This window comes from Heloderma suspectum, chromosome 3 (assembly GCF_057233095.1).
Source record: "Heloderma suspectum isolate Gila_16-S chromosome 3, 16-S_ref, whole genome shotgun sequence".
NCBI classification, from domain to species: domain Eukaryota; kingdom Metazoa; phylum Chordata; class Lepidosauria; order Squamata; family Helodermatidae; genus Heloderma; species Heloderma suspectum.
The window spans coordinates 212,316,919-212,344,066 of NC_139460.1; the positions used below are offsets into that span (position 1 = coordinate 212,316,919).

A 27,148-nucleotide genomic window follows, 5' to 3' on the forward strand; every position below is an offset into this window, starting at 1 on the left:
GGAGCGCCGGCGGCTTCGAGGCACCCCGATGCTCGTTTCGATGTCTGCGGGCTGCTACGCGCGGCTGCTTTCTCGGCTCCCGTCTGGCCGCCTGCGCTATGGCGGCCCCGTCGCTCTTCGGAACCGGCGCGGTGGCCCGAGTCGGGCACCCGTTTCTCTCGCCACAGCAAGAGCCGCCTTCTCCGCTTCCTCTAACGGCGACGGCGGGAGTGTTAAAGGCCCGGACACTTCCTTGTTCGTGCCGCTCCCGGTGCCCCCTTCGACGCCTGGCCCGGAGGGGGACGTTGGTGCCGAGCTCACGCGCCCGCTCAATAAGAGTGAGCGATAGTGCTGAATCTATGGGGGAAGGGAGGGGAGGGGAGGGACGGGGACGCGTCGGGGCTCCCATGCCTAGCGCCTTCCCGCTCGTGCCTTGTTCCTCATCTTGATTGTTGATCGCCTCGAGGGTTTGTAGGCGTCGGTGGCATGGATAATAAGGGGCTGAGAGGGGGCCGTGAGAGCACGGCGTATGAAGGGGCGGGGGCTAGAGATTTCACGCACCCTTCCCCGATAGCTTACTCGGTAAAAAAAAAAAGTAAAAAAAGTTTTTTTTTCACGGTAAAAAGTAAAGCTTACTTTACTACTTGTAAAGTAAAGTAAACTTTGCAAAAGTAAAGTTGGTCAGCTTGGCTGGGATAGAGCTGATGGTGATGGCATCAAGCATAGGCTCGATACGTGCTGATGCTGCGAAACTGATCAGGCTGCTTTTCCCCCTCTTCTGTGACAAAGTGTTAATAGATCTCCTATAGTCTTCAAATAAAAAAAATGGAAAGTAAATGCACATTTAAGGTTGAGAGCAATTCTTTGCACGTGCGTAATGTGTACCACACATGGGTGTTTTCTGAGCATCTGTAAGCCCACTGGGTTCCTTCTCTTTGACTTAAGGAGGCACTCCTTCCTTTAAGAAAAATGTTGGTATAACAGTACTGGGGAAGAAGCTGGAGGTGGCATGACATTAGTTTTTCTAGATGGGGCATCTAAATTCTTATTTAAAACAGTTATATCCTTTCAGCCCCAAAAGCTCTCTAGGTAGCTCACAGTAGTCAAGACAGTAAAACACAAAATCAGTCAGTGCCTGGTACAGTACTGTGAAATCCCTTTAAATAACAGAGAAATACATTAATTAAATGTTTGGTGCCTAAAAGTCATGGACTCATGGCCCAGTTGGAGTCCACCAGGAAAAGAGCCTTCAGTGTGGTGGCCCCCTTCCTGTGGAATTCCCTGCCTTTAGAGGTCAGGCAGGCACCAACATTGTGTTCCTTCCAGCACCTCCTGAAGATGTTATTTCAAGAGGCCTTCCTTGCATGACCAGCTGTGGTTTGTTAAATTCCACTTTGGTGGGGTTTGTTTTTTCAAAAAAATGTTTTAAATCTTTTAACCTGCTATTTTATTATTTTACTGTGTTCACCGCTCCGAAATCTTCTGATGTGGAGCAGTATATAAATATTGCAAGTAAATAATAAAAGTCAACCAAGTTGGCACCATGCTCTGGAGAGAGTATTCTACAGCCACACAGCGAAGGTCCTATCTCTGGTTGTTCTGTGCCTAATTTCAGAAGGTGGGGGTACTTGGAGTACTTGTCTAGGTCTCAGTGGCCCTTCCAAGTCTTAATTGAGGGGTGTTAGGATAAAGATTTTCTGTATTTTAACTTGTATAGAAAATAATAGTGAAGACTCCATGTGTATTTAATTGTATTATGCTCTCATGTGCTTTCTGGAAGCTGCTAGTCTGTCTCATGAGGGGATCTTTCAAGAATCACATGTATTCCATACCTCCATCTATTAGTGGCCTCATATCAATGGAGTACTTGTATATCTCTGAATCCCTTACTAGTAGATCAGGTCATGACATCTTTATTATAGAGAGCCTGGCTATTCATGAGGTGTCAGACAACCACTGTCTGGAGAATGGAGTGTTCTCTAAGAATGTAGAATTTGACAATCCCTAATCTGAAGAAGTTATTTAGGATGGCAATTCTTAATCAGCATATTTATTTGTTTGTTTGTTACATTTCTATACTGCCCAATAGCAGAAGCTCTCTTAAGGATTTAGGATTCTTAAATTACTATGAAGGTAAACGTTATCAAGATTATTAGTCTCCAAAGCAGGTGGAGATATATATTTCTTGATCAAATACTTGAAGGCTTGTAGAGTAAAAACCTTTTTCTGTGTATAATTAATGTGTTATACCAATTGGCATGACAGCATCTATATTTTGTCTTCTAGGTGAAGTACTGAAAGTATTAAATAAATTTTACAAGAGGAAAGAAGTACAAAGACTGGGGGCAGAAAATGGGCTAGACGGTATGAAATACCTGGTTTTGGGGCAAATTGAAAGTTGATGAATGTTTTTTCATGCTTTAGGAGAAGTGCATGTCTGGTTTTATCTCTCTTCGAATCTTAAATTATTCTAAGCAAATCCTACTTCTAAAGCTGGTTGCTTAAGACCAACATTTTGTTTGAATCTTAGTGTTCCATAGAATAGCGTGTTTAGCTTGTCAGGCCTCTGACTTGATTTGAAATGCCTTGAGTGTTTCAGTAACCATATGCATTGGTGTGTAGTCCCATTAAAAATAAAGTATTGCATAACTCTTGTGTTTCCTTAAAAAGACCTCGTGCAGTGTGATCCTATACCTGTTTACTCAGAAGTAAGCCCCATTGCGTTTAGTGGGACTTACTCCTATGTAAGCGTGTCTAGCACTGCAGCTTTAGTATATTTTTCCTAGATTTTGATCAAAATTTCAAGAAGTGAAACATTATGTGCAGTGCTAAACTCTAGTTTGGGTATTTTCTCCTTTACAGCTCGTCTTTTTCATCAAGCATTTATAAGCTTTAGGAAATACATTATGGAGTCTAATTACTTGAGTCCTGATGTTCATATTATTCTAAATGATATATGCAGTAATGCAGGTAAGCATATGGAGCATCCAGGTATTTCATAATATACTTTTTAAAAGTACCCTTGCATATATAGCAGGAGAAATGTTATTGGCATTACCCTTGTTTATAAGGATCTTATAGGGTTAGAATCTTTGGTGATGTGGCATAGTGGCCAGGAGTGTGAACTGGGAAGTCCCTTGTTCAATTCTTACCTTAGCCACGAACCAGTAGATGGCCTTAAGCAACCCTCTGTGTGTTAAGTGAGTACCTGCATGTTGCCAAGAGAGAGACACAACCTATTACTAAGCAAAGCGCAGATAAAAAAGAGTAACGGCGCAATCTTATGGCCGCTAGTCAGCGGCTAGACAGCCATAGGATAGGTTGGTTCCCGGGAACCAACCTCGGAGCCTGCGCTCCGTGGTCATTTCCTGGAGAACTGACCCCACCCCCTCCTGTGCTGCCTCATAGGCAGCACAGATTGGCCCCGTGCTCCGCTCCCCTAAGAGCAGCACGGAGTGGTGAAAACAGGGTGTTCTGCAGGGTGGGGAGGTTGGAAATGCTGGTATGACACATCCTATGTATTGTCCGGCCGCCGCTTCCCACGCTCCAAGGTCCCACGGCTAGACATCCAAAATCGGCTGTCTAGCTACGAAAGCAGGGCTGGGGGAACGGGGAGTAGATCCGCTCCTCATGACTCCACCTGCCCTGCACTGGATAGGTGGTCGCCCCCGGGCTTGGAGGCGACCGTCGATCCAGGTAGGATTGCTCCGTCCATGACGCAAGACACTCCCAGCTAGTGGTGAAATGGGAAAGCAAGATGAACAGTACTGATAAAACCAGTGAGCCAGTGTGGTGTAGTGGCGAGAGTGTTGGACTGGGAGCCAGGAGAACTGGGTTCTAGTCCCCACTTGGCCATGGAAACTCACTGGGTGACTTTGGGCCAGTCACAGACTCTCGGCCCAACCTACCTCACAGGGCTGTTGTTGTGAGGATAAAATGGAGGAGGAGGAGGATAATGTAAGCCGCCTTGGGTTCCTTGCAAGAGGAAAAAAGGCAGGATAGAAATGCAATAAATAATAAATAAATAAAACCTAAAGACAGACTGTTACATTCTGAAATGAGTTAGCTGCTCCCAGTCTCACAGGTTTTGTGGCACATTAATGACTAACACATTTATTATGGCAGAGCTTTCACGGACTATAATCCACTTCATCAGATGCATACTCTTAATTTACAGTGGTGGGGATTGTAAACAGTGAGGTTATGGCGAAAGTATGGGCAGTGACAACGTTATTAACAGTGGCCACTCACAAAATAGTTGTTGCTGATACCTAGTGCCAGGAGGTTTGTGTTAAGCCAAAGGAATTCCAACTCTGCAGCTTCATGCTAGTCTCCTTTCGATCCCGTTGTGCTGAAGTGTGGCAACCTTGACTTTTCCCCACTGGTTTTTGATTCTTACAGTTTTTAATGTCTGATTTGTGTCCATTTATTCTCTTGCAGAGAGGCCGTTCTTGCATAAATGGCAGAAGGGCATTGCTGGCATGTATTTAGACATTTGTCAGTAAAGGGATGGGGGTAGGTATCGCACCTAACAGCAATTGCTCCTCAGATCCCATGATAAGCACGCACATTTCATAGGTTCTGGCCCACCAAAATTTATGTCAGAATAAATGGGTTAGTCTTTAAGATGCCACTGGTATTGTTTTTGCTGCAGCAGACTAACACGGCTTTCCCTCTGGAATCTTTTGTTTTGCCTTGTTGTCTCCTAAGGTTACAGGGGTTTTGGCTCTGCTTTAAAAGTTTGCTAGCATGGCTCTTCAACTTGTTTCTGTTTCAGTACTTGCATCTCTACTGGTACTCCATCTAGAACCAACGCATGTGCATTACTTGCCTTTCCTACGTACACTGACATTCTTAATCGCAATACTGAAAGTGTTAGTAGATGATTTCACAGAGCAAGAGAGTACAAATAATACTTAGTATGTATTTTATACTTATCTAAAGTGCAGCATATAGGCAATTATTGGCCTAGGGTATGAACTTCACCCTTGTGCAGTGGGCAAAGTGTGAATTTTTATTTATTTATTATTACATTTGTATTCCACCTTTTTTCCTCTTGCAAGGAACTGAAGGCGGCTAACACGGTTCTCCTCTCCTTTTTATCCTCACAACAACCCAGTTAGGTTGGTCTAACAAATAGGTTAGGCTGACTAGCCCAGTAAGGTTCATGGCCCAGTGGGGACTAGAACCTGGATCTCCCAAGTCCCAGTCCAGCACTCTAATCACTATACCACGCTGGCTCTCATGTGCCAGAAAGCAGCAATGCAACATGCTATGACATGACAATCTAGAGACCTTCTACTCCTATGGGCATCTAATTTTGCAGGCCTCATATCAGATGAGAGAAGTTCTCAGATCTCTATTCTCAGTAGCACCTTGGCCATTTGCTGCTTCTTGGAGAGGAGCAGAGATTGGGCATCCAAAGAGCATTGGGGGCAGGCCGAGCCGAGGCTGATCCAGACTGCTCCTTCCTCCCGCTCCCTTTCTTATTCACATGGTTTCTCCCAATCTCTGCATTACAACTCACATCCCATGGAATGGTTTTGATGGGGATTCTTTGTTTTAAACAATAGAAACTGTATGAACTTTAGAAGCTTGAGGCTATGATTGCAGTTTTATGTTTACTATAGTGTAAGAGGGGAGATGTTGCAAGTTCCTGGGTTGTTTGATGTGATGTGTGGGCTGGAGCTCTGGGTTGTTGGGGGATGAACAGCCCAGAGTTTGAACCCATGGTTTGTTGTAAGGTTAAAGCTCTGGTCTGTTTATCCTTCAGCAGCCCAAAGTTCTGGGTTCGCACATTGCATTGGGTGGCCTGGGGGTGGGATGTTCCTAGGTTGTTGGTGAGAGTGGTTGCAGAGCGGAGGTTCAGAGCATGTAGGAGGCAGTACATTTGCTCACTGCAGCACAGCCCCACTAATTCATGGATTAAACAACCCATGGATTGACATTGCATGCAAACCAGGTCAATATAACATTATAATGAGATGAGTGGGGAACTGTGGAGTTCAGAAGTGGGAGAAGTACTGTGACTTCTTAATCCTGCGAAAGAGGCCTAACAGGTTGTATGTATATGGAGCACTTTGTTGTGAAGTTAATTTTTGTGAACCGCCCAGAGAGCTTTGGCTGTTGGGTGGTATAGAAATGAAATAAATACATAAGTGGACCTGTAAAAAAGAGAAATTTGTATAAAAAGAAAATTCTCAACATGTTGGAAATTATTTGTTCCTCAAGAGGCATTTTTAAATCTTTGTTGTTGTTGTTTAACTTGAAACAATACGAAATTCAGAGTGCTCTGGTTTTCTTGTGATATGATAGTAGTTTAGAAATGGCTTCCCAGTTAATTCTTTAAGGGTGTGAGGAGTTGTCAACTGGCAAAGTCAACTAGCCAAACTTAACAAGGTTATCATTATTCTAAATGCACCATTGGGTGATGGTTTATTAGTAAGTTTTCAAATGTCCCTTTCTCTCTCTTCCCCCAGGGCATGTTGATGATCTGTTTCCATTTTTCATGAAGCATGCTAAGCAGATCTTTCCAATGTTGGAATGTATGGATGATCTGCGTAAAATCAGTGACTTAAGATTGCCACCCAACTGGTTAGCTTTTTAAAATCGCATATACATCTTCCATATGATAATTAACATCAGTAACTATGCTGAGACAATGTTTATGTCATGTTCCTATAAAGTGTTTAATTCCTTTTGTTGTTACCATTTGTGCTTTGTCTTGTAATGAATTACGGACTGACTTTTATTCTTTGAAAAATTGTGTTATGTAATCTTGGATGCTGAGGCATGAGATCACATGGTTTGAAATCAAAATATCTAAAGTTGTATTCCCAAGTTAATGGATTTCAATGACATTTGGAGGGAGCAATCCTATGCCCTCCAGACAGTGTCTGGGAAGTGGCGTAAGAAAGTTTGGTTTTCTGGCTCCGAGGTCAGAGACAGGAAACCACGTTCCCTTCCCCCTCATTGCTGGCGCAGAGAGAACCACATCATCTACCTCTCCGCACTTGGAAAACAGAGTGTGGAGATGTGGAAAAGAGGTTGTTTTGCAGGGCAGGGAGGGGAGGAGACTGGGGCAGCTGTGCTACGACCTATCTTATGGCTGCCCCTTTACTGTGTAAAGTAAATGCAAGAGGAGGGAGCTAGCACTAGCTCTGCCCCCTGAAAAGGAGAGCCTCTTCTATCCATGGAGGCTTTCCGTGTGATTTTCCATGCTGATTTTCCATTAAGCATTAAGTTGTATCAAGCAGTAAAGAAGTAAAATCATATCCTAGGAATCAAGACAGTAATAGGATGCTTAATTAAGCTCATTGGGTCAGATTCTAAATCCAGTCACTTATGCACAAATACCATTGATTTTTTTTTAATGATTCAAATGTAGAAATGTTCAGAAGTGGCTAAAGGCTTCTCCCTCACTTCTGTCTTGAGTGTTTGAGAAATTCAGTTGAGCATATATTTATTAACATGTATAAATTGCACCCTCGCCTACCAGAAGCCCAGGGCAATATACAATAACAAAATCATAAAACCAAGAAACAGGAGCTATAGCCATACCATAAGTAAAATTTGAGAAGAACACAACTCACAATAATGCAAGAAAAAAAGAAGTTCTGATCTTGGCAAGGAGGACAGCTTGTTTCTTAGTTTCTTGCTGATGGCCAAGAAGATAATTTTACCAAGGAAGTGCAGTACATGTATTAGGAAAGGTGCATGCATTAGGACTTCTATATGAATAACGATGCTTGTTTTTGCATCCCTGGAAGCAATTCCGTCTTTCTCAGTTGAATAACTCAGATTAATCTGAACAACTAGGGAAAATATGACAGGTAACACATGCTACAAAATGGGGTGGTGATCAATTCAAATTTGAATCTAGACTGCCTGGCTCAACTGTGCATTTCTATGTTCCAGGTATCCAGAAGCCAGGGCTATCCAAAGAAAAATCGTGTTTCATGCTGGCCCTACAAATAGCGGCAAAACCTATCATGCAATCCAGAGATATTTGGCAGCAAAATCGGGAATATACTGTGGCCCTTTAAAGCTTCTGGCACATGAGATCTTCCAAAAGAGTAATGATGCTGTCAGTATGTCATTGTATTTCCATACTTCTATGACTGTTTGGCAGTGTATGCCATTCTGTGAACAGTTCTGATGATGATGAATGATCTAGTGCCGTTGGTGTGTGTAATATTTTTTACAGTTGCATAAATAGGCACCCCAAGAAAGCATATAAGGTTGTATTCAATGCTAATCTAACTTAAGTCCCACTCATTTCAATGGGTCTACTCTGGATGCATAGGATGCAACCCATAGTCTACATTTTGACTGTGGGTGGTCACAACAGGTGGAGGGGAGAGGCAAGACTGAAGAATAAGAGAATGCGCAAGCGCAGAGATAGTAATTTTAAAACTAGCTCTCATTTTCTGTGTGCTTGATTTAATTTGACTATCCTTTTTTACTTGAGGCTCTAGTGAATTCTGGAGTTCTCTAGCTGTAGAGTTTGTGAACAGAATCTCTGTAGCTGGGACAGCAGGATCCAGACCTTTTGCAGGCTGAATATGTGTGCCTCTCTAATAGTTATTTTATTCTGTGTTTCTTGTAACAGTGTCTGTTAAGAGAGTGTAAAATAATTGTGAGCTGTTTGAAGCTCACACTCCAGCAAGACTTTGTACAGCTATGTAAGCCTTTAAAACTGAAGCACAATGTAAGGAAGGCAGAGATGTTTAGCTTTCTGTTACTCTGCTGTGCCGATTGTCGTTACAAATCCAGGACCGATACGACGTTTTCTACCCATGCACATTTGTTTGCCATCACAGTTCTCTCTGTAACTACAAGGGCTAGAAACCTTTTTCCTAGTTGCTTCTGAGATGGGAAGGGCCATAGCTCAGTGGTAATGCACATACTTTCCATGCAGCAGATCCCCAGGTTCAAGCCCCAGCATCTCCATGTAGGGCTGGGACATTCAAATCCTGTCTAAAACACTGGAGAGCTGCTGCTAGTCAGTGTAGACCAGGGGTGCAGACTCTCAGGCGGAGGGCCAAATCTGACCCTCTGCGGTTCCCCAGAAGGCTCCATCCCTTTTTCTCTAACCACATATTGTTTGGTGGTTTCCTGCCTTTTGTGATGGGGAATAGCTGAACATTGTGTCTGCTTCACCATCTGATGAGCCCCTCCAGAAGGTGTCAGCTGAAGAAAGAGTTATTTTTTTAACAGTTTATAAATAGCTCCAGGGTTCTTTCTGCCTTGCTCTTGAAGGGACTGTCCTTCCACCTCTGCCCCTGGGGTCTCAACTTCAGTTTGCGTCCTTTTATTTCTAAATCTACTTTCAAATGAAAATTGTGGTGCTCCGGTTTTTAAAAAGGCCCTGGTTGCCACATCAAATGCTTTGTTGGACTGTCTGTTGTCCACTCACATATTTCAGTGTTGACTTCTTGGGGAGGTTCCATTGGGTTTTCCTCTTGTAGGCAACCATTTTGTTTATCTCTCTTTGTTCAGAATGTGCCATGTGACTTGGTAACGGGGGAAGAACGAGTCTGTGTTGATCCTGAAGGCCGACCAGCTGCCCATGTTGCTTGCACTATTGAGATGTGCAGTGTTACTACCCCCTGTATGTATACTTCTTTTAAAAATGTTCTTCAAGGCTATGGAAGCATATCGCGTTCTATTTTTGAATTTGCCTTTACAATATTCTGGCATATTTTCACTTAGAATTTGTTCTGTGTTATAACATACGAACAGGCTGGACCGATAAGAACGTAAAAGTAGGGATGTGAGAGAATTTTGCCACGAATCTCGCCACAAATCTCGGGGAGGCTGAATGCCAGCGCATTCGGCCCCCCGAAATCGGTTGTGGAACAGTCTGCCCCCCCCCCCCCCCCGGGACAGGACTTACCTTGGGCAAATCTTCCTGGCGGCGGCTCTGGCGGCCGGTCTTCTGACCGGCTGCTGCCGCCACCATTTCCAGTAAAAAAAAAAAGTGATAGGCTACGTAAAGATTTACGTAGCCTATCACGGCTAGATTTTTAAAAAATACCGTGATAGGCTACGTAAATGTTTATGTAGCCTATCACGGCTGATTTAAAAGAAAAAAAAAACGTGCATATGTCTACACTATTTGCGTTCCCCTTATTTTCGCCTTCTTAGTCTACATAAATGTTTACGTAGATTAAGACGTGTCAAAACAAGGAACGCAGATGGCGGCGCCCATGGGTGCCGCCATTTGCGTACGCGCGTGTTTGTTTTTTCTTTTAAATCAGCCGTGATAGGCTATGTAAACATTTACGTAGCCTATCACGGCTGACTGCAGGGACGCAAACAGTGGCGGCTATGGCCACCGCCATTTGCGGAGCCGGCCGGCCAGGATTCGGGGGGAGGGACGGAGCGCCTCCCCCCACGCCAGAATTTCGGGGGGGAGGGACGGAGCGCCTCCCCCCGGCCAGAATTTCGTGGGGGAGGGACGGAGCGCCTCCCCTCCCACCGCGAATGTCACCCTTCGAAAAGGTAAGTGACTTTCGTACATCCCTACGTAAAAGCAATTTTTAAATGGAGCAGATAACCAGTTTAAAGAGCTCAGGCTGGAAATTGTCATTACTTCTGTACCATTTAAAGTTTGTTTCACAGGTGCCTTTTACCACATACCACACTTTTTGTCTTTTTTAGATGAAGTGGCTGTGATTGATGAAATTCAGATGATTAAAGATCCTTCGAGAGGTTGGGCTTGGACGCGAGCGCTCTTGGGTATGTCTTTCTGTGAGTTTACTCACAGAGTAAACACAGAAGCTGATTGGTGGGAGATCCAGGACAGATAAAAGGAAGTCCTTCTTCACACAGTGCATAGTTAAACTATGGAATTTGCTACCACAGGATGTAGTGATGGCCACCAATTTGGATGGCTTTAAAAGGGAGTTGGACAAATTCCTGGAGGAAAAAGCTATCAGTGGCTACTAGTCCTGATGGCTATGAGCTACTTCCAGTACCGGAGGCAATGAGCCTATGTACACCAGCTGCTGGGGAACATGGATGGGAGGGTGCTGTTGCGCTCATGCTCTGCTTGTGGGTTCCTGGCCAACAGCTGGTTGGCCACTGTGTGAACAGAATGCTGGACTAGATGGACCCTTGGTCTGATCCGGTATGTCACTTCTTACGTTCTTGTGTACTGTTATGAAAACATCTTACCCCAATTCGCAAGACTGCAGCTCCCCTTTGTACAGTGACTGCACCGGAATATTGACATAACCTGCCCAATATATGTGTGTGGTGCACAGATGCATTGTTTAGGCAGTGGTACAATCTCATCTTGCTGTGGTACCTGTAAGCTTTGGCTCCTGCTCCACTAGAAAGGGTTGCTGCTGTCAGTTAAGGAGCAATCTACATCTCAATAAAATCAGCAACTCTTCTTAGTAAGTCAACAAACCTCTTTGAATGGATCAGGACAGTACCCACTGGTTGAATTGGCCTAATTTATTCTGGTCAAAATGCCTTCGGGGGGGTGTCTGTGTCTCTGTCCGTCCCCTAAATGAGTTCAGCTCACGTTTCCTCCTTCTAAATTCTGTGCTACATGACAGTCCTATGCAGCACCGTGTCAGTGCAGATGGCTGTTGGTGTAACAGCATTGATGGGAACATAACTTAAATCTTTGTTGCGATGAAGACAGGCTTTATATCAGGGGTGCAGAACCTCTTTGAGCCCGAGGGCCAAATTCCATTTCAGAGAAGCTCTTGGGGGCCACATTCCAGTGATGGGTGGGGCCAAAGGCAAAAGGGGCAGGGCCAAAAACAACAACAATACTGGCTTATTTTAGTTTCAAGCTCCTGCTGCCAGTAACTAAACCTTAGGAGAGGCATTTCAGCTTTTCAGAATGGGAGAAAACTATATAAAAATAGGGAGACCACTAAATGATAGGTGGTTGGGGGAAAGGGGCTGGGGCCAAGGATTGTGGCCTTCAGCCGCCCCGAGGGACTGAGATTCTGCACTTCTGCTCTAAAGGCTTCTCTTAATCTTCTCCTCTCCACTGAAACAAACGGAGGATCCACCCTTCTAAATTTGCAGCATGTATTTGTAAACGTTTGTGATCACAGTTCTCCATTCTGTGAGGTAGGGGCCTCTTGACAGGGATTCAAAGAGCCACTTAAGGCATGCCCAAGGGGCCTGGACCCACCCAGTGGAATTCTTTTATCTTTTTGTGTTGAATAGCAGACCCTCATGCAATATCAGTTGTTTTTGGAAGCCCTCTCAGGTTCAAAGTGGGTTTGCTGTGTGGCTTGAGGGCCTGCTGTTTGAGAAACAGGTGTGTGGTATCCGTTGCAAAGATTGGGATTCCAAGTGTTGCTTCCATCTTGAGCTGTTGTTGGAAAACAAAATGCAGACCAATGTGTTCAGTTTAATACTACCCAATGGACAGATGCCCTTGGGGTGGTCTACAATAATAAACTGAAACCAAAATAATACATAAAATCATGAAAATATCAAAAATATTAAAAGATTCATGGCTCAATCCTGTGCATGCTTAGACAGAAAAAACTCCTCCGATTCCCAGGAGCATACTGGGCATGTAGGACCTTTTCTGTCTAAACATGCATAGGATTGTACCTTAACCATATTAAAAAGCCGGCAGTGAAGTTAATAATCAGAGCAACAGATAAAGAATTAAAGCTGGAAGAGGAAGGTCTCAACCTGGCATCTAAATGTATACAATGAAGACACCAGGCGGTTCTTCCTGGAAAGAGCATTCCGCAGATGGGAGGCCACTACAGAGAAGGCTCCTTTCTGCATATCTACTCAGGAGTAAGCCCCACTGTCTTCCCAGGAAAGTTTGCATAGGATTGTACCCTAAGATAGAGACTGGGATGTTTTCAATAATTCTGTGGTGTCTCCAGGGAGCCTGCATTGCTTTTGAGTTTCAGAGGCATACAAGACTAGCCGGGCTTTGCTGGCTAGGGCAATCTGTAAACAAAGCATTTGATTCTGTTGCTACCATAAGGATATTGTAAATAATATGTCTTTATCCAGTACATGTGCTCCATGTAAAATTCTATTTTATTGTTTTGTTTGTTTTTTAAATTCAGGACTCTGTGCAGAAGAAATCCATGTTTGTGGTGAAGCTGCTGCTATTAACTTGGTGACAGAGCTCATGTACACTACTGGGGAGGAGGTTGAGGTAGGCAGCATACGTTTGTTTGTATATATACATCTTCCAAGCTCCATTTGTTTAAAAGATTCATTAGATCCAGTGTATTGAAATCCACATGACTTCCCTCTGGTGTTGACACTTTTAAAGCAAATCTTCCCAAAGGTATTTCTGGCATAACTGTATTATATGCCAGGAGTGCTTTTGCAGTGGTTGCCCTGCAGTTTATACCCCAACAACACTGGAACACCCCTGCTGGATCAGACCAAAAGCCTCTCTTAACCAGCATCCTGTTTTCCACAGCGGCCAACCACTGGGAAGCCCGCAAACAGGACGTGAAGACAATAGCCCTCTACTGCTGTTGTTTCCACAGTGAAATGGGAATCCTGCTCTAGGAATAGCAGTATTTACAAATGACCAAAGCATACAGTAGAAGCAAGTGACATTACAAGGATGCTAATCTCCCCCCCTCCCCAACCCAAAGGTTCATATTTGCTTCCTGTATTAGCTTTCTTTAGAGGACTTGCACTCTAAATTAACGGGATACCTTGCCTAGGACAGGGAGTGTCAGTTTGAATCCTTCATTCCCAGTGTTCGTTCTTATGGCCTCTGCTCAAGATCAGAAAGGGACATAGGTATAACAAGGTCTGTGCACTGCCTCCTCTCCCCTGTTCTGCCTGGCAAGCTGTGCTTGAATTCCTGGGGACTTTCAGCATCAGGTTGTGGGGAAAGAGGATGTCTCGCTGTACACACAGAAGCCCCTCTGCACACCACAGTGACTCACTTGATCACTGCCCATGTTTCTTTTTGATTACAATTCCGTCATGGTTGCAACTGTAAATGGTGCTGTCTGTCTCTAGGTGAGGAACTACAAGAGGCTTACCCCTATAAAGGTGCTGGATGAGGCACTGGAATCACTAGATAACCTTCGCCCTGGAGACTGCATTGTCTGTTTCAGTAAGAATGACATTTATTCAGTGAGTCGGCAAATTGAAACACGAGGCCTGGAATGTGCTGTCATATATGGAAGCCTACCCCCTGGTAAATGCTCTTAATATATGTTTGGGAGTGGGGGGAGAGAAGCAGCTCTGCTTTTAACCACTGATGTGTGAAGGATGTTTTGAATTTAGCTATTTAATTTTGTACAGCATGAAGCAAACATTTTGTGCCTAGTGTGTTAGCTTTTAGGTGTACATTTCTTTTCTTCTTTGCACTTTTATCTTACATAATTTTAACTTTTCCATCCAGTTCTTGTTTTGTTTGCTGATTCTTAATAGGCAAGCCCCTTCATGGATCACTGCCTTGTTGTGGCGAAGGGGCTTGCGTAACTCAGTGAAGCCATAAGCTATGCTGTGCAGGGCCACCCAAGACGGACAGGTCATGGCAGAGAGTTCTGACAAAATGTGGTCCACTGGAGAAGGAAATGGCAACCCACTCCAGTATTCTTGCTAAGAAAACCCCATGGAACGTATCACAAGGCTAAAAGATATGACGCCAGAAGATGAGCCCCTCAGGTTGGAAGGTGTCCAATATACTACTGGGGAAGAGCAGAGGGTATTTCCAAGTAGCGCCAGAAAGAGTGAAGTGGTTGGGCCAAAGCCGAAAGGACACTCAGCTGTGGATGTGTCTGGTGGTGAAAAGAAAGTCTGATGCTGTAAAGAACAATATTGTTTAGGAACCTGGAATGTTAGATCAATGAATCAAGGTAAGCTGGAGGTGGTCAAACATGAGATGGCAAGATTGAACATCGACATCTTGGGAATCAGCGAACTCAAATGGACAGGAATGGGCGAATTTAATTCAGGTGACCATCATATCTACTATTGTGGGCAAGAATCCCTTAGAAGAAATGGAGTAGCACTCATAGTCAACAAAAGGGTGGGAAAAGCAGTACTGGGGTACAATCTTAAAAATGATAGAATGATCTCAGTACGAATCCAAGGCAAACCATTCAACATCACAGTAATTCAAGTCTGTGCCCCAACCACTGATGCCGAAGAAGCTGAGGTTGATCGGTTCTATGAAGACCTCCAACACCTTCTAGAACTAACACCAAAAAAAGATGTCCTCTTCATCATAGGGGACTGGAATGCTAAAGTAGGAAGTCAAGAAATCACTGGGATAACAGGCAGGCATGGCCTTGGTGTACAAAATGAAGCAGGACAAAAGCTAATAGAGTTTTGCCAAGAGAACACGCTGATCATAGCAAACACTCTTTTCCAACAGCACAAGAGACGACTCTACACATGGACATCACCAGATGGTCAATATCGAAATCAGACTGATTATGTCCTTTGCAGCCAAAGATGGAGAAGCTCCATACAGTCAGTAAAAACAAGACCTGGAGCTGACTGTGGCTCAGATCATGAGCTGCTTCTTGCAAAATTCCGGCTGAAATTGAAGAACGTCGGGAAAACCATTAAACCATTCAGGTATGACCTAAATCATATCCCTGATGAATATACAGTGGAGGTGAGGAATAGATTTCAGGGATTAGACCTGATAGAGTGCCTGAGGAACTATGGACGGAGGTCCGTAACATTGTTCAGGAGGCAGCAACGAAATCCATCCCAAAGAAAAAGAAAGGCAAGAAAGCCAAGTGGCTGTCTGATGAGGCTTTACAAGTAGCTGAGGAAAGAAGGGAAGCAAAAAGCAAGGGGAGGATATATCCAACTGAATGCAGAATTCCAGAGAATAGCAAGGAGAGACAAGAAGGCCTTCTTAAATGAACAATGCAAGGAAATCAAGGAAAACAACAGAATGGGAAAGACTAGAGATCTCTTCAAGAAAATTGGAGATCTCAAGGGAACGTTTTGTGCAAAGACAGGCATGATAAAGGACAAAGAAGGCAGGGACCTCACAGAAGCAGATGAGATTAAGAAGAGGTGGAAAGAATACACAGAAGAACTATACAGGAAAGATCTTAATGTCCTTGATAGCCATGATAGTAATGTCCTTGATAGCCATGATAGTGCGGTCACTGAACTTGAGCCGGACATCCTCGAGAGTGAAGTCAAGTGGGCCTTAGGAAGCATTAGTAACAACAAAGCTAGCAGAGATGACAGTATTCCAGCTGAGCTATTTAAAATCCTAAAAGATGATGCTGTTAAAGTGCTGCATTCAATATGCCAACAAATTTGGAACACTCAGCAATGGCCGCAAGACTGGAAAATGTCAGTTTACATTCCAATTCCAAAGAAGGGCAACGCCAAAGAGTGTTCAAACTACCGCACAATTGCGCTCATTTCACATGCCAGCAAGGTGATGCTCAAAATCCTACAAGCTAGGCTTCAGTAGTATGCGAACCGAGAACTACCAGAAGTACAAGCTGGGTTTCGAAGAGGCAGAGGAACTAGAGATCAAATCGCCAACATTCGCTGCATCATGGCGAAAGCAAGAGAATTCCAGAAAAATGTCTATTTCTGCTTCATTGACTACGCTAAAGCCTTTGATTGTGTGGATCACAACAAACTGTGGCAAATTCTTAAAGTGATGGGAGTACCAGACCACCTTACCTGTCCCCTGAGAAACCTGTACGAGGGTCAAGAAGCAACAGTAAGAACCGGACATGGAACAACCGAGTGGTTCAAAATTGGGAAAGGAGTACGACAAGGCTGCATATTGTCACCCTGCTTATTTAACTTATATGCAGAGTACATCATGAGAAATGCCGGGTTGGATGAATCACAGGTCGGAATTAAGATTGCTGGGAGAATTATCAGCAACCTCCGATATGCAGACGATACCACCCTAATGGCAGAAAGTGAAGAGGATCTAAAGAGCCTCTTGTTGAGGGTGAAAGAGGAGAGTGCAAAAGCTGGTTTGAAACTCAACATTACAAAAACTAAGATCATGGCATCTGGCCCCATCACTTCCTGGCATATAGAAGGGGAAGAAATGGAAGCAGTGACAGATTTTACTTTCTTGGGCTCCAAGATCACCGCAGACGGTTACTGTAGCCATGAAATTAAAAGACGCTTGCTCCTTGGGAGGAAAGCTATGGCAAACCTAGACAGCATAGTAAGAAGCAGAGACATCACCTTGCCAACAAAGGTTCATCTAATCAAAGCTATGGTTTTCCCAGTAGTAATGTATGGCTGTGAGAGCTGGACTATAAGGAAGGCTGAGCGCCGAAGAATTGATGCTTTCGAACTGTGGTGCTGGAGAAGACTCTTACGAGTCCCCTGGACTGCAAGGAGGTCAAATCAGTCCATCCTAAAGGAAATCAACCCTGACTGCTCATTGGAAGGACAGATAGTGAAGCTGAAGCTCAAATATTTTGGCGACCTAATGCGAAGAGAAAACTCTCTGGAAAAGACCCTGATGCTGGGAAAGACTGAAGGCAAAAGGAGAAGGGGACGGCAGAGGATGAGATGGCTAGATAGCATCACCGATGCAATGAATATGAACCTGAGCACACCCCAGGAGAGTGCGCAGGACAGGAAGGCCTGGCTTGCTATGGTCCATGGGGTCACGAAAAGTCGGACACGACTGAATGACTGAACAACAACAATAGGCAGGGGCTTAATTACCATGACAATATAGCAGCTCTTTCCACCTATACCACTTTATGACCGTCAAATGATATGCAACTCAACCTACTCCCATGGTCTTTTTTTCGTTCCATGTTTACTGTATTGCCATGTAGATTTTGTATTTCTTCAGGGGTCTGTTCTATTCTTTGCTTTTCTCTCATGGACACCTCAGCCTGGTTCACAGAATATGGGTTGAGTATATGCTGAGTATGTGTTTATATGAGTGTGTGTTGTTGTTGAATCATGGATTGTTGTTATGTGCGAACCCTTCACTATGGTTTAACTATGGGTTGTTAGTCATGAACAGCCCAGAGTTCACAATCCAACAACCATGGGTTCTCATCCTGGGTTGTTCATCGTTAACAACCCATAGTTAAACCGTAGTGCAGGGTTTGCACGTAACAACAACCCACAATTCAACAGCAACCCACAATTTAATGACAACCCATACTCATCACATACTTTCTTAGCAAGGCTGGCAGGTAACTCAAAGGGGGGTTTAGGGCCCGTGTCCCACAGGCCAGGATCATTTAAAGGGAGGGTAGCAAAGTTGTGCTTCTCGCCACAGGTCTGTCTTGGCCCCCTTCCTCAAGGCAGAGAGAGTGGGGGCCAGTCTCAACTCCACCGGGAGTGCGTTCCAGAGTTTGGGAGGAATGCAGGAGAAAGGCCATCCCCGTGTGCCCAATAAGTGGGCCCCTGTGAGTGAGGGTGAAACCACTCTAGGAGTTGGTTCAGCCATTTTCACACTATCATGGAGCTGGAATGAACTCCAAGGCCATCAAACTTTGCAGGAAATCCTGTCCTACAGTATCCATGATAGGTGACCATTCTCTGCTTAAAAACCTCTAGTGAAGGAGAGTCCACTACCTTCCTAGGCAGTCTGTTCCACTCTCAAAAAGTTCATACCGTCAGGAAGTTCTTCTTAACGTTTAGTTGAAATCCCTTCCCTTGTAATTTGAACCCATCATGGAAATAGGCTCATACAGAGGCATTAGTTGTGTGGACTCACAGGTCCATGTGGGGTAGTATGTGTGTGGCCACTGAAGCTTCAGCAGTGGGGGCAGCTTAAGGTTCCACTGTCATCAAAAGTATCTGTGGCCACATATGCACTGCCCCACGTGGACGCACCGGTTCACAGAGATAGAGCCTCCATGTGAGCACAAGCGGAATGCTCCTGAGGTAATCTCAGCAGGCCACCAACATGTCTGAACTGGTCCTAAGCCATTTTTGTTACTGGCTTGTGCAAACTGCCATTGTGGAAGGGGAACGTAAAATGGTAAATGCTATACTTCATGCCAAAATAAAACCAAAAATGCAAATGTAACCTTCTTGTGATTGTTTCAGGAACAAAACTGACCCAGGCAAAGAAATTCAATGATCCTGATGATCCATGTAAAATCATGGTTGCTACAGATGCAATTGGAATGGGACTCAATCTGTAAGTATTCTGGGTGAATTAAATATTATACTTCAATGAGGAGAATGTGATGTAGTTCTCCGCTTTTTCAGAATTTGATATGTATCCCCTGTGGCCCTTTGTGTATGCTGAAGTCTTTAGCTAGTTGATGTAACCTGACTGGGGCAGGATTTCTAACCATATTTGCCCCATGAGTTGAAACAGTGCAACCAGTGTAAATATTGTCTAGGTTGGCAGGCTACATAACTAAGCATGCTCTCCATCAATCCAAATTGATGGGGACAGCTATCCCATATGAGGCTGCCTGTGTGGGATTGATGTTCAACCTCTCTCTTATACTTCCTACCCTTCCAAGTGTGTGGAACATTGAATGTCATCAGAGTGTGGCAGGAGGGACAGCTTGATGCAGCCTCTTGGAATTGTATGAAGGCGGGAAAGTTTATTCCCCACAGGTCATTAGAAGGAGTTGAGGGGCAGCTGGAGGTTGGCCACTAGAGCACTGTTTGCCCCATTGGGTGAGCCCTGTCTGCATAGCCGAGCTTCCATAGTGCCCAGAATGAACATTGGATAGCCACCAAGCCTCCACTAGTATGGAGCAAGCATTTGGGAAGCATTTCTGCTTATGCTGAATCCCCTAAGACTGCCCAGAGTCTTTATACTTTCTGTGTTATCTGTTCAGCACCTCTTCCCAACTTACATTTGGGTTCTCAGTCAAATGATGTGTCAGCCTGACTAAAATCATATCCGGAGAATTAAGTTGTTGTCTACGAAATATATAGCAGTTTTGCGTGACTTCAGTGTTTAACCATCATCTATGCTTTTGTTCTAGGAGCATAAAAAGAATCATTTTTAACTCCCTCATTAAGCCAACGGTCAATGAAAAGGGCGAAAAGGAAATGGATACAATTACGACTTCCCAAGCTCTGCAAATTTCAGGCCGAGCTGGAAGATTTAGCACAGTGTTTAAAGAAGGGGAAGTCACCACCATGCATCGTGATGACCTTGCTTTGTTAAAAGAAATCTTGAATAAACCGGTGGATCCCATAGTGGTAGGAGTTTAAATATGTTGATCTGGTTGACGCGTGTTACAGCCCCCTAATTGCAGAGTGGCATTGGATCCCCTTAACATGAGTTGAGCAATCCAAGGAAGCTGCCCGTTACTAGGTCAGACTCTTTATTAATCTTGCTTGGAATCATCTATTTTGCCTGGCAGCAGTTCTCTTGGGTGTCCGCCAGAGGTTTTTCCCGTCCCTTGCTCCCTAATCCTTTTAACTGCAGATGCCAGGGATTGAATCTGGGATCTTCTGCACACGAAGCAGGTGCTCTGCCTCTGAGCTATGGCCCCACCTGAAAGGACCTTGGGAATATGCAGGTTGGATAGACTTTGGACCAGTTTAGATACTTTATCTGCTGGCTCATTTGTGCAAATAACCACTCAGACAATCAGTGTGATCTGGAATAAAAAGTAATGGGGAAGATGCAGTAGCAACGTCCACGAACAGAGTGTGTTGGGAATGAGGAAATCCTTGCTCGAGAAATCACTACTACCACTTATCTCATATTAAGCTTATCTCATATTAAGAAATTGCTACTGCTTCTTATCTCATATTAAGAAATTGCTACTGCTTCTTATCTCATATTAAGCTCATGTGTGTAAATGAAGATACCATTTTTAGCTGCTTCTCTGGAATCTTTTCCTTGTGTAGCTGTTTGGCTTCCTCTGCTTGATAATTACATTCAGGTTTGTGCTGTAAATGTTAATGTTAGAGCTTACTTGGCCACCTTCTTTTGCAGGATATTTGAGTGATGTCTTCTGATAGTCACATCTAATAAACTTTAAAAGGTTTAATTCTTGTTGAAATGACTATTCTCTTCTTCCCCACCCCTTTTTTCCCCCCAGGCTGCTGGCTTGCATCCCATTGCTGAACAGATTGAAATGTTTGCATATCATCTTCCTGATGCCACTCTGTCAAACCTAGTTGTAAGAATCAGCCAATTAACTTTTCTGTGTACAACAGTTTAAAATAGGGGTGGGCAACTTATGGCCTTCCAGATATTGGACTGCAACTCCCATCATCCCTCACATTTGCTGTTCTAGCTAGTGCTGATGAGAGTTGCAGTCCAACAACATCTGGAGGGTCACAAGATGCCCATCCCTGGTTTAAATGCTGCATTCTTCTAGTTAGGTCACAACTAACTATCATCCTTGGTAGTTCTTTTAGGCACATGCAGTCTGCACAAACAGGGTTTCCTTTGTGATTTTTGCTTCTGTAGCTGATGAGCTTTGCAGTTTTTAAAGTCTTAAGGGCTTGCCTCACTGGCCTTGGAGCTGCAACAGGAAAAGGGCTGCCTGTGCGTGTGGTTTCCTTGTGCATAAATTACTCTTTTGGATCATGGACTATGTTCTGTGATTCTGTGATTGCACTGCACAAGCACATAGTTTGGTACTGGGCACGAATTTAGTCCCCTGAGATTCTCAGCTTTTATTCTTAAGGAGGGTGCTTTTAGCCTTTAGGCCTGCAAGGGTAAACCTGGATGTGTGTGGGCCAAGATGGGATTCAGGTAGTCTGGGGAGGCAGGAGAGCCTGTGATGCACTTGCTCTTTCCTCCGCTGTATAAAATATTAAAAACAGAGTAAGTTCTGCAAAGTAAGTGGACATGTTCATATTTGCTTGATTTGTGTAAGGGCCATACGTTGTAGAATTTGTCCTTCTTTGGCACATAAATTTAACTTCTTGTATTGAGCCCATAATACACACACACCTCTGAATGCAGCTGAGGCTTTGTCTGGTTAAAGCTGGGGGTGTTGAGCCACTTTAAGCACGAGAGCTCAATTTCATTTTGGAAATGCTTTTGGGGGACTGCATTCCAAAGACGCAAGAGGCAGGGCCTAAAATACCAGCATATTTTATTTAGAAGTCTTGACTGCTGGCAACTAAGCCTTAAGAGGGGCATTTCAACTTTTTAGAATGGGAAAAACTGCAAAAGCCAGGAAACTACCCAACGATTGGTGGTTGGGGAAAGGGGGAGGGGGCGTGGCCATCTGGATTGGAACCCCAGGTAGGCCAGATTTAGCCTCCAACCTGAGGTTCTTGACCCCTCAAAGAGTCTTTTATTTTAAAAAAACAGGATATTTTTGTGAGTCTCTCTCAAGTCGATGGCCTCTACTTCGTGTGCAATGTTGATGACTTCAAGTTTCTTGCTGACATGATTCAGCACATTCCACTGAACTTGAGATCCAGGTACGTGTTCTGCACAGCACCCATCAACAAAAAGCAGCCGTATGTGTGCACCTCGCTTTTGAAGGTAAGGGACTTGCATCTTTTTCATAATGCTGTGGGTGGGCGCATGCATCTGTATGCATTTTGTGGGAGTAGATTGTGTTATACTTAGTCTGTGTCAGCCTCTCCATCCTCTGGCCATCGAACTTGTAAGCACGATAATCCGGTCAGAAAAAGGATTTCAGTTTGGCAGGGAGGAGAGTGCAATATGACATTTTCACTGCCTTATTCCTGTTAAACAATGATCTGTTGTGGTGCATTCAGTAACTTTAACAAACTTGTAGTATAGAAAAGCATTCAGTGCTCTTTGGTGGGGTGGTCTTCCGTTGCCCTAAGTGAGACACTGCCTTTGCAGCAAGTGTGTGAAACTGATGGGAATTGCTTTAGATTTAACTAAATTGCTAGTTTAATTGAACATAGAATAAAGGCCAGAATCACTTGCCAATATTAAGAGTACCCAGAACTGGTTATAAAACACTTCTGTGATCAATCAAAAGAAGAATAGGGGGTGGTGAGATCTAATATTATCCTTACACTGATGGGGAAAGAAATTATCCGGGTAGTCACATGACTTCCCCCTTCTTCCCCCTCCTTCTCTTTGCCCTGGAGCCAAACCTAAAGGGACTGCAGCCTTGGAAATGACAGCTGGCCCAGGGCCAGCTCCGTTAACCAACCAGGCGGACTCTTCTGAGGGGCCCATGTAAGACCCTGCTAATCAGGTCAACGTCTAATTCAGTTGCTGATCCCATGAATGTGTGACATTTTGAGGAAAACAAAGCAAGTGTAGTTACCAGGAAAGGTTTATGGGAAGGCAGAATGGAAGATTATTCACTTTTACAGAAACAGGAGAAACTAATGCTGTTCTTCCTCTTTCCTTTGCCCAATACCTGTTCTCAAGCACCAGGGAACATATTTTGCTGATATTTAAAAGAGGCATATACATTTTGGCTTGTTAGTGCTTGAGCTTCTGTACTGAAGCAAAGCATTGTAAAAAGTTTATACTTAGAGTGGGGAACCTCAGGCCCAGGGGCCACATCTAGCCCTCCAGGGTTCCCCAGATGGCTGCACCCCCTTCCTTGGCCCCACCCCTTTCCCCCAACCACCAATTGTTTGGTGGTTTCTCAGCCTGTGCGCAGTTTTTCCCCCATTCTAAAAGGTTGAAATGCCTCTTCTAAGGAGTTGTCAGGGTGGACACTGAGCCCATGGAGTCCCAGAGTAGTTCTGATTCTGGGAAGAGCAGTCGCTCCTGGGAGAGGAGCGCGCTCCTCTTTCCCAGGGCCAACAGCTGACGGAGATTCCTCCCACCAGCATTCCTAGCTTAGAAAGCAGTCCAGGGAGTGACCGAGCGCAGATAGCAGACTTGGTGGACGCGCGACGCCGACACAGAGAGCGGCGCCAGATGGAGGGCGCGGAAAGGAGGCATAGTGCTCGGTTGGCGCGCAAACAACGGCTGCGCCCAGAGGATCCAAGGGAAAAGGGGAGGGACTCTCCCTAGTCCTTAAGTTCAGGGGTCTGCCAGTAATTCCCTTTCAAACGGGGACCAACTGTTCCAACTTAGGGCATAGGTACTGTGCTGCTCAGATCTAGTTGCAAACGGTATAGTTGTTAAGTTGTAAAAGAAGAATAAAGCTTTGAAAGGAATCCCTTTGTCTGTGTCTGGACTTGGCTACTGGAGTAGACTGAGAGAGGCCTCCAAGGAGCCCTTGACAGGAGTAGTTACAGGCAGTAAGAGCTTTAAACTACAATATGCTGGCATTTTGGCACTGCCCTTTTTGTCTTTCGCCCTGCCCCTTTTGCCCTCAGCTCCACCCACCACTGGAGTGTGGCCCACAAGAGCTTATCAAGAATGGAAATTGGCCCATGGGCTAGAAGAGGTTCTCCACCACTGGTTTATGCTATAAACTGCTGAAATTGCTCCGCTACCTGTGCTGGGCAGAAAAAAAACTGTAGTCTGTCACAAGAAGTATTTGGCAGTGTGAGAGATTAATGGTGGTATTGTTCTGCAGAAATAGTTATTGCTAAATGCTTTTTTTCATTTCCTAGTTTGCACGGCAGTTCAGTAGGAATGAACCTTTGACATTTGACTGGCTCTGCAGGCATATTAATTGGCCCCTGACCCCACCCAGGAACATAAAGGAGCTTGTACATCTTGAAGCTGTCCATGACGTCCTCGATCTCTATCTTTGGCTGAGGTATTGGAACGGATACTTTCTTTCTTCCTCCTCTTCTTAATGCAGCTTTGGGGCATCTGCTTGGAGTAAGAGGTAATTCAAGCGGCATCTCATAACATACTACAGTCCTCCTGTGAGGCAGTACCAATTTAGAAGGCCATGGGCAACTGCTTTGTTCGAAAGTCCCACCCCCCCTTGTCAAAATTTTCCCTGTACTTGGGAAACACATGACAGGGAGACATCTTTTAACTTTGTCTCCTCCTTGATGGTTAGCGTTCAGTGTTCAGGGGGATTTTGACACGGAGACATTTCCAAACAACCAATCCTCCCCTATAGATCTTGAGGAGGTACAATCCCCACAGGAGAACGGTGCCATCTCGGTATGCCTGAATTTGCTTTAAGTTGGACTGTGCAGGAATTGGATACTGCAGGAGTGGGAAACCTTTTTTCTGTAAAGGGCCATTGACCCATGGGAAAAATGACCTGGGGGCTGGAGCCGAAGATGATGAGACCAGTGATAATAACCTTTATTCTCTGCCTGTCTCTCTCCCCCACTCCCCTTCTGTGTGTCTCTGCCACCCCCACCCCCCAAGGCAGCATCTCCATGTGGTCTTTTCAGCCCTCTCCTCCCCCACTTCTGCTCTGGCCCATGTGATGCTGGCCTGTATGCCTTCCACAAGCAAGGCCTTCTTGGAGCCTTTTCCTCCCTCTTCCCTCTTCTCACTCCAGTCCTTTTTCTCAGTCGCTCTGCAGTAGCCATGCAGGGGCTTGCTAATCACATCCTGAGGCTGTGATGATATGTGGCTGTGGCTGTATCTGGCCGACAGGCTAAGGGTTCTCCACCCATCATGTTCAGAGTCTTCTGAGGCTCATCTCAGACAAATACAAGTTCATAGGTTTCAAAATATGCCCTCTGATCAACCTATATCAGGGGTGGTCAATTCATGGTCCTCCAGATGATTTGGCCTATGACTCCCATCATCCCTCGCCATTGGCTATGCTGGCTAGGACTGATGGGAGCTCTAAGCTAAAACATCTGAAGGGCCACAAGTTGCCCCCCTGATCTACATGATCAGTCAGTTCCTTTAAGTACTGCTAGCTTGATGCAGAACAGAAACAAGATCTCTTAGAAGCAGAGAACAGAGGGTGGGTGGATGCTTGTTGTGGTTAGATTTCTGTACTTGGATCAGGGAAGCCTGGGTTCAAATTCATGCTCAAGCTAACCTGCCACACATGATTGATGTGAGTATAAAACCCTCTGTGTGCAGCTGCCCTGAACTTCTTGGAGAATGGTGGGATAGACGATAATGCTTTTCTAGATGATTTAAATATTTCAGGTCAGATTCAGACTTGCACTCAGCGGCATTCGATGCTGGAGGAAGAGGGTAAGGTGGTGATTTTCACCAGTTGCTCCTTACTGCCTTTGCTCCCAGAAAAGCTTCTCTGGAAGGTTGGGGGTCTCTTCAGAGTAGCATGGGAGGTAGTGGGGGGGGGGCCTGCGGGGGAAGGGAAAGTTGGCATAAATTGTCCCCCTGCTGTCTCCAGGTGGAAGCCTCCACTGGATCCCAGTTCTCTCTGCAAACACAAGGAGCCCCATTCGCAGAGGGGCACGTCAGGATTCAACTTGTCATTTCTATCAGCCTACACATAAATCGTGTGATATTTAAATCTGCATTTAAGTTTTTTTGTCTTAACGGTCTAATACAAACTAGTATTACATATTACAAATGCTCACAAATTGTGTGTGATTTTGAGGGGAAATTTTATGTATTTATTTATTAACATTTATATACCACCATACCTGCTAAAAAGCCATCAGTTTAGAGCGATAGCTCTAAATGGAGTGGACAGTGTCCACAAAAGCTTATGCCAGAATAAATTTGTTTGGCTTCAAGGTGCCACTAGACTTTGTTTTTGCCACAGCAGACTAACATGGCCATCCCTCTGGAAATACTTACATTTGTATCTTTTACCTCAGAGACCAAGTACATAACTGATAATATAAACACCGATCAAGCCATACCCAAAACTACTGAGATCCAAAGGAGGTTGTAGAAAGTGGGGGAGCTCTTAACCTTTCCAGAATTCTTAGTTTAGGATTTTACTATGCATGCCTGCTTTCTTACAGTTACCGGTTTATGGACATGTTCCCAGATGCTACCCTTGTGAGGGACATCCAGAAGGAACTGGATGACATTATACAAATTGGGGTGCTCAACATCACGAGACTGATCAGAGCCTCCCAAACCACTTCTGGGACTGTAGTTGTGCCAGATGATTTTCCTCTTCAGAGGGCCAGCATCAGCGATGGGATGCTGAATGCAGAAGACCTCCCCCAGGCTAACAGAACGCCCTTCCCAAGCGAAGCCAAGGCCCAAGGGCAGCGAAGAGCAAGGGGATCTAAAGCGATGAGCTCTAGGCCTGCTGACACCCAGGTTCGAGTCCAGGGTGCTCTGGCTGCTAGACTAATACAGCAGGGACTCCTCACCCAGGACATGCTGAAACAGTTGGAGCGTGAGTGGCTAGCTCATCGTAATGGGGATGACAGCAATGCGACTGAAAACACAGACTCAAACAAATGCAAAGGGAAGAAAAAGTAAAATACCTTTGCCAAATAAAAACATATTTAATAG

The 27,148-nt window shown here is 44.7% G+C and overlaps 1 protein-coding gene across 2 annotated transcripts; it reads left to right on the plus strand.

Moving 5' to 3' along the window:
- Window positions 1-27,148, plus strand: SUPV3L1 (Suv3 like RNA helicase). 2 transcript variants are annotated; one of them, XM_084845445.1, is made up of 15 exons: window positions 1-317; window positions 2,266-2,343; window positions 2,842-2,949; window positions 6,459-6,573; window positions 7,897-8,065; window positions 9,481-9,592; window positions 10,645-10,722; window positions 13,050-13,141; window positions 13,972-14,152; window positions 18,991-19,084; window positions 19,893-20,112; window positions 20,964-21,044; window positions 22,193-22,369; window positions 24,388-24,608; window positions 26,644-27,148. In XM_084845445.1, the coding sequence occupies exons 1-14, from the start codon at window positions 29-31 to the stop codon at window positions 24,574-24,576; spliced, it is 1,983 nt and encodes a 660-aa protein (XP_084701571.1). In that variant the 5' UTR covers window positions 1-28; the 3' UTR covers window positions 24,577-24,608; window positions 26,644-27,148. The 2 variants fall into 2 exon arrangements, with proteins under 2 accessions (XP_084701571.1, XP_084701570.1); XM_084845444.1 differs by having other exon boundaries at window positions 24,388-24,536.

What these genes read in the sequence shown, in the direction of transcription:
- SUPV3L1 (XM_084845444.1), top strand. Translation starts at nt 29, where the DNA reads ATGCTCGTTTCGATGTCTGCGGGCTGCTACGCGCGGCTGCTTTCTCGG. An exon ending in ATATGGAAGCCTACCCCCTG is followed by an intron (nt 14,153 to 18,990) that starts GTAAATGCTCTT and finishes TGATTGTTTCAG; the next exon opens with GAACAAAACTGACCCAGGCA. An exon ending in AACCGGTGGATCCCATAGTG is followed by an intron (nt 20,113 to 20,963) that starts GTAGGAGTTTAA and finishes TTTTCCCCCCAG; the next exon opens with GCTGCTGGCTTGCATCCCAT.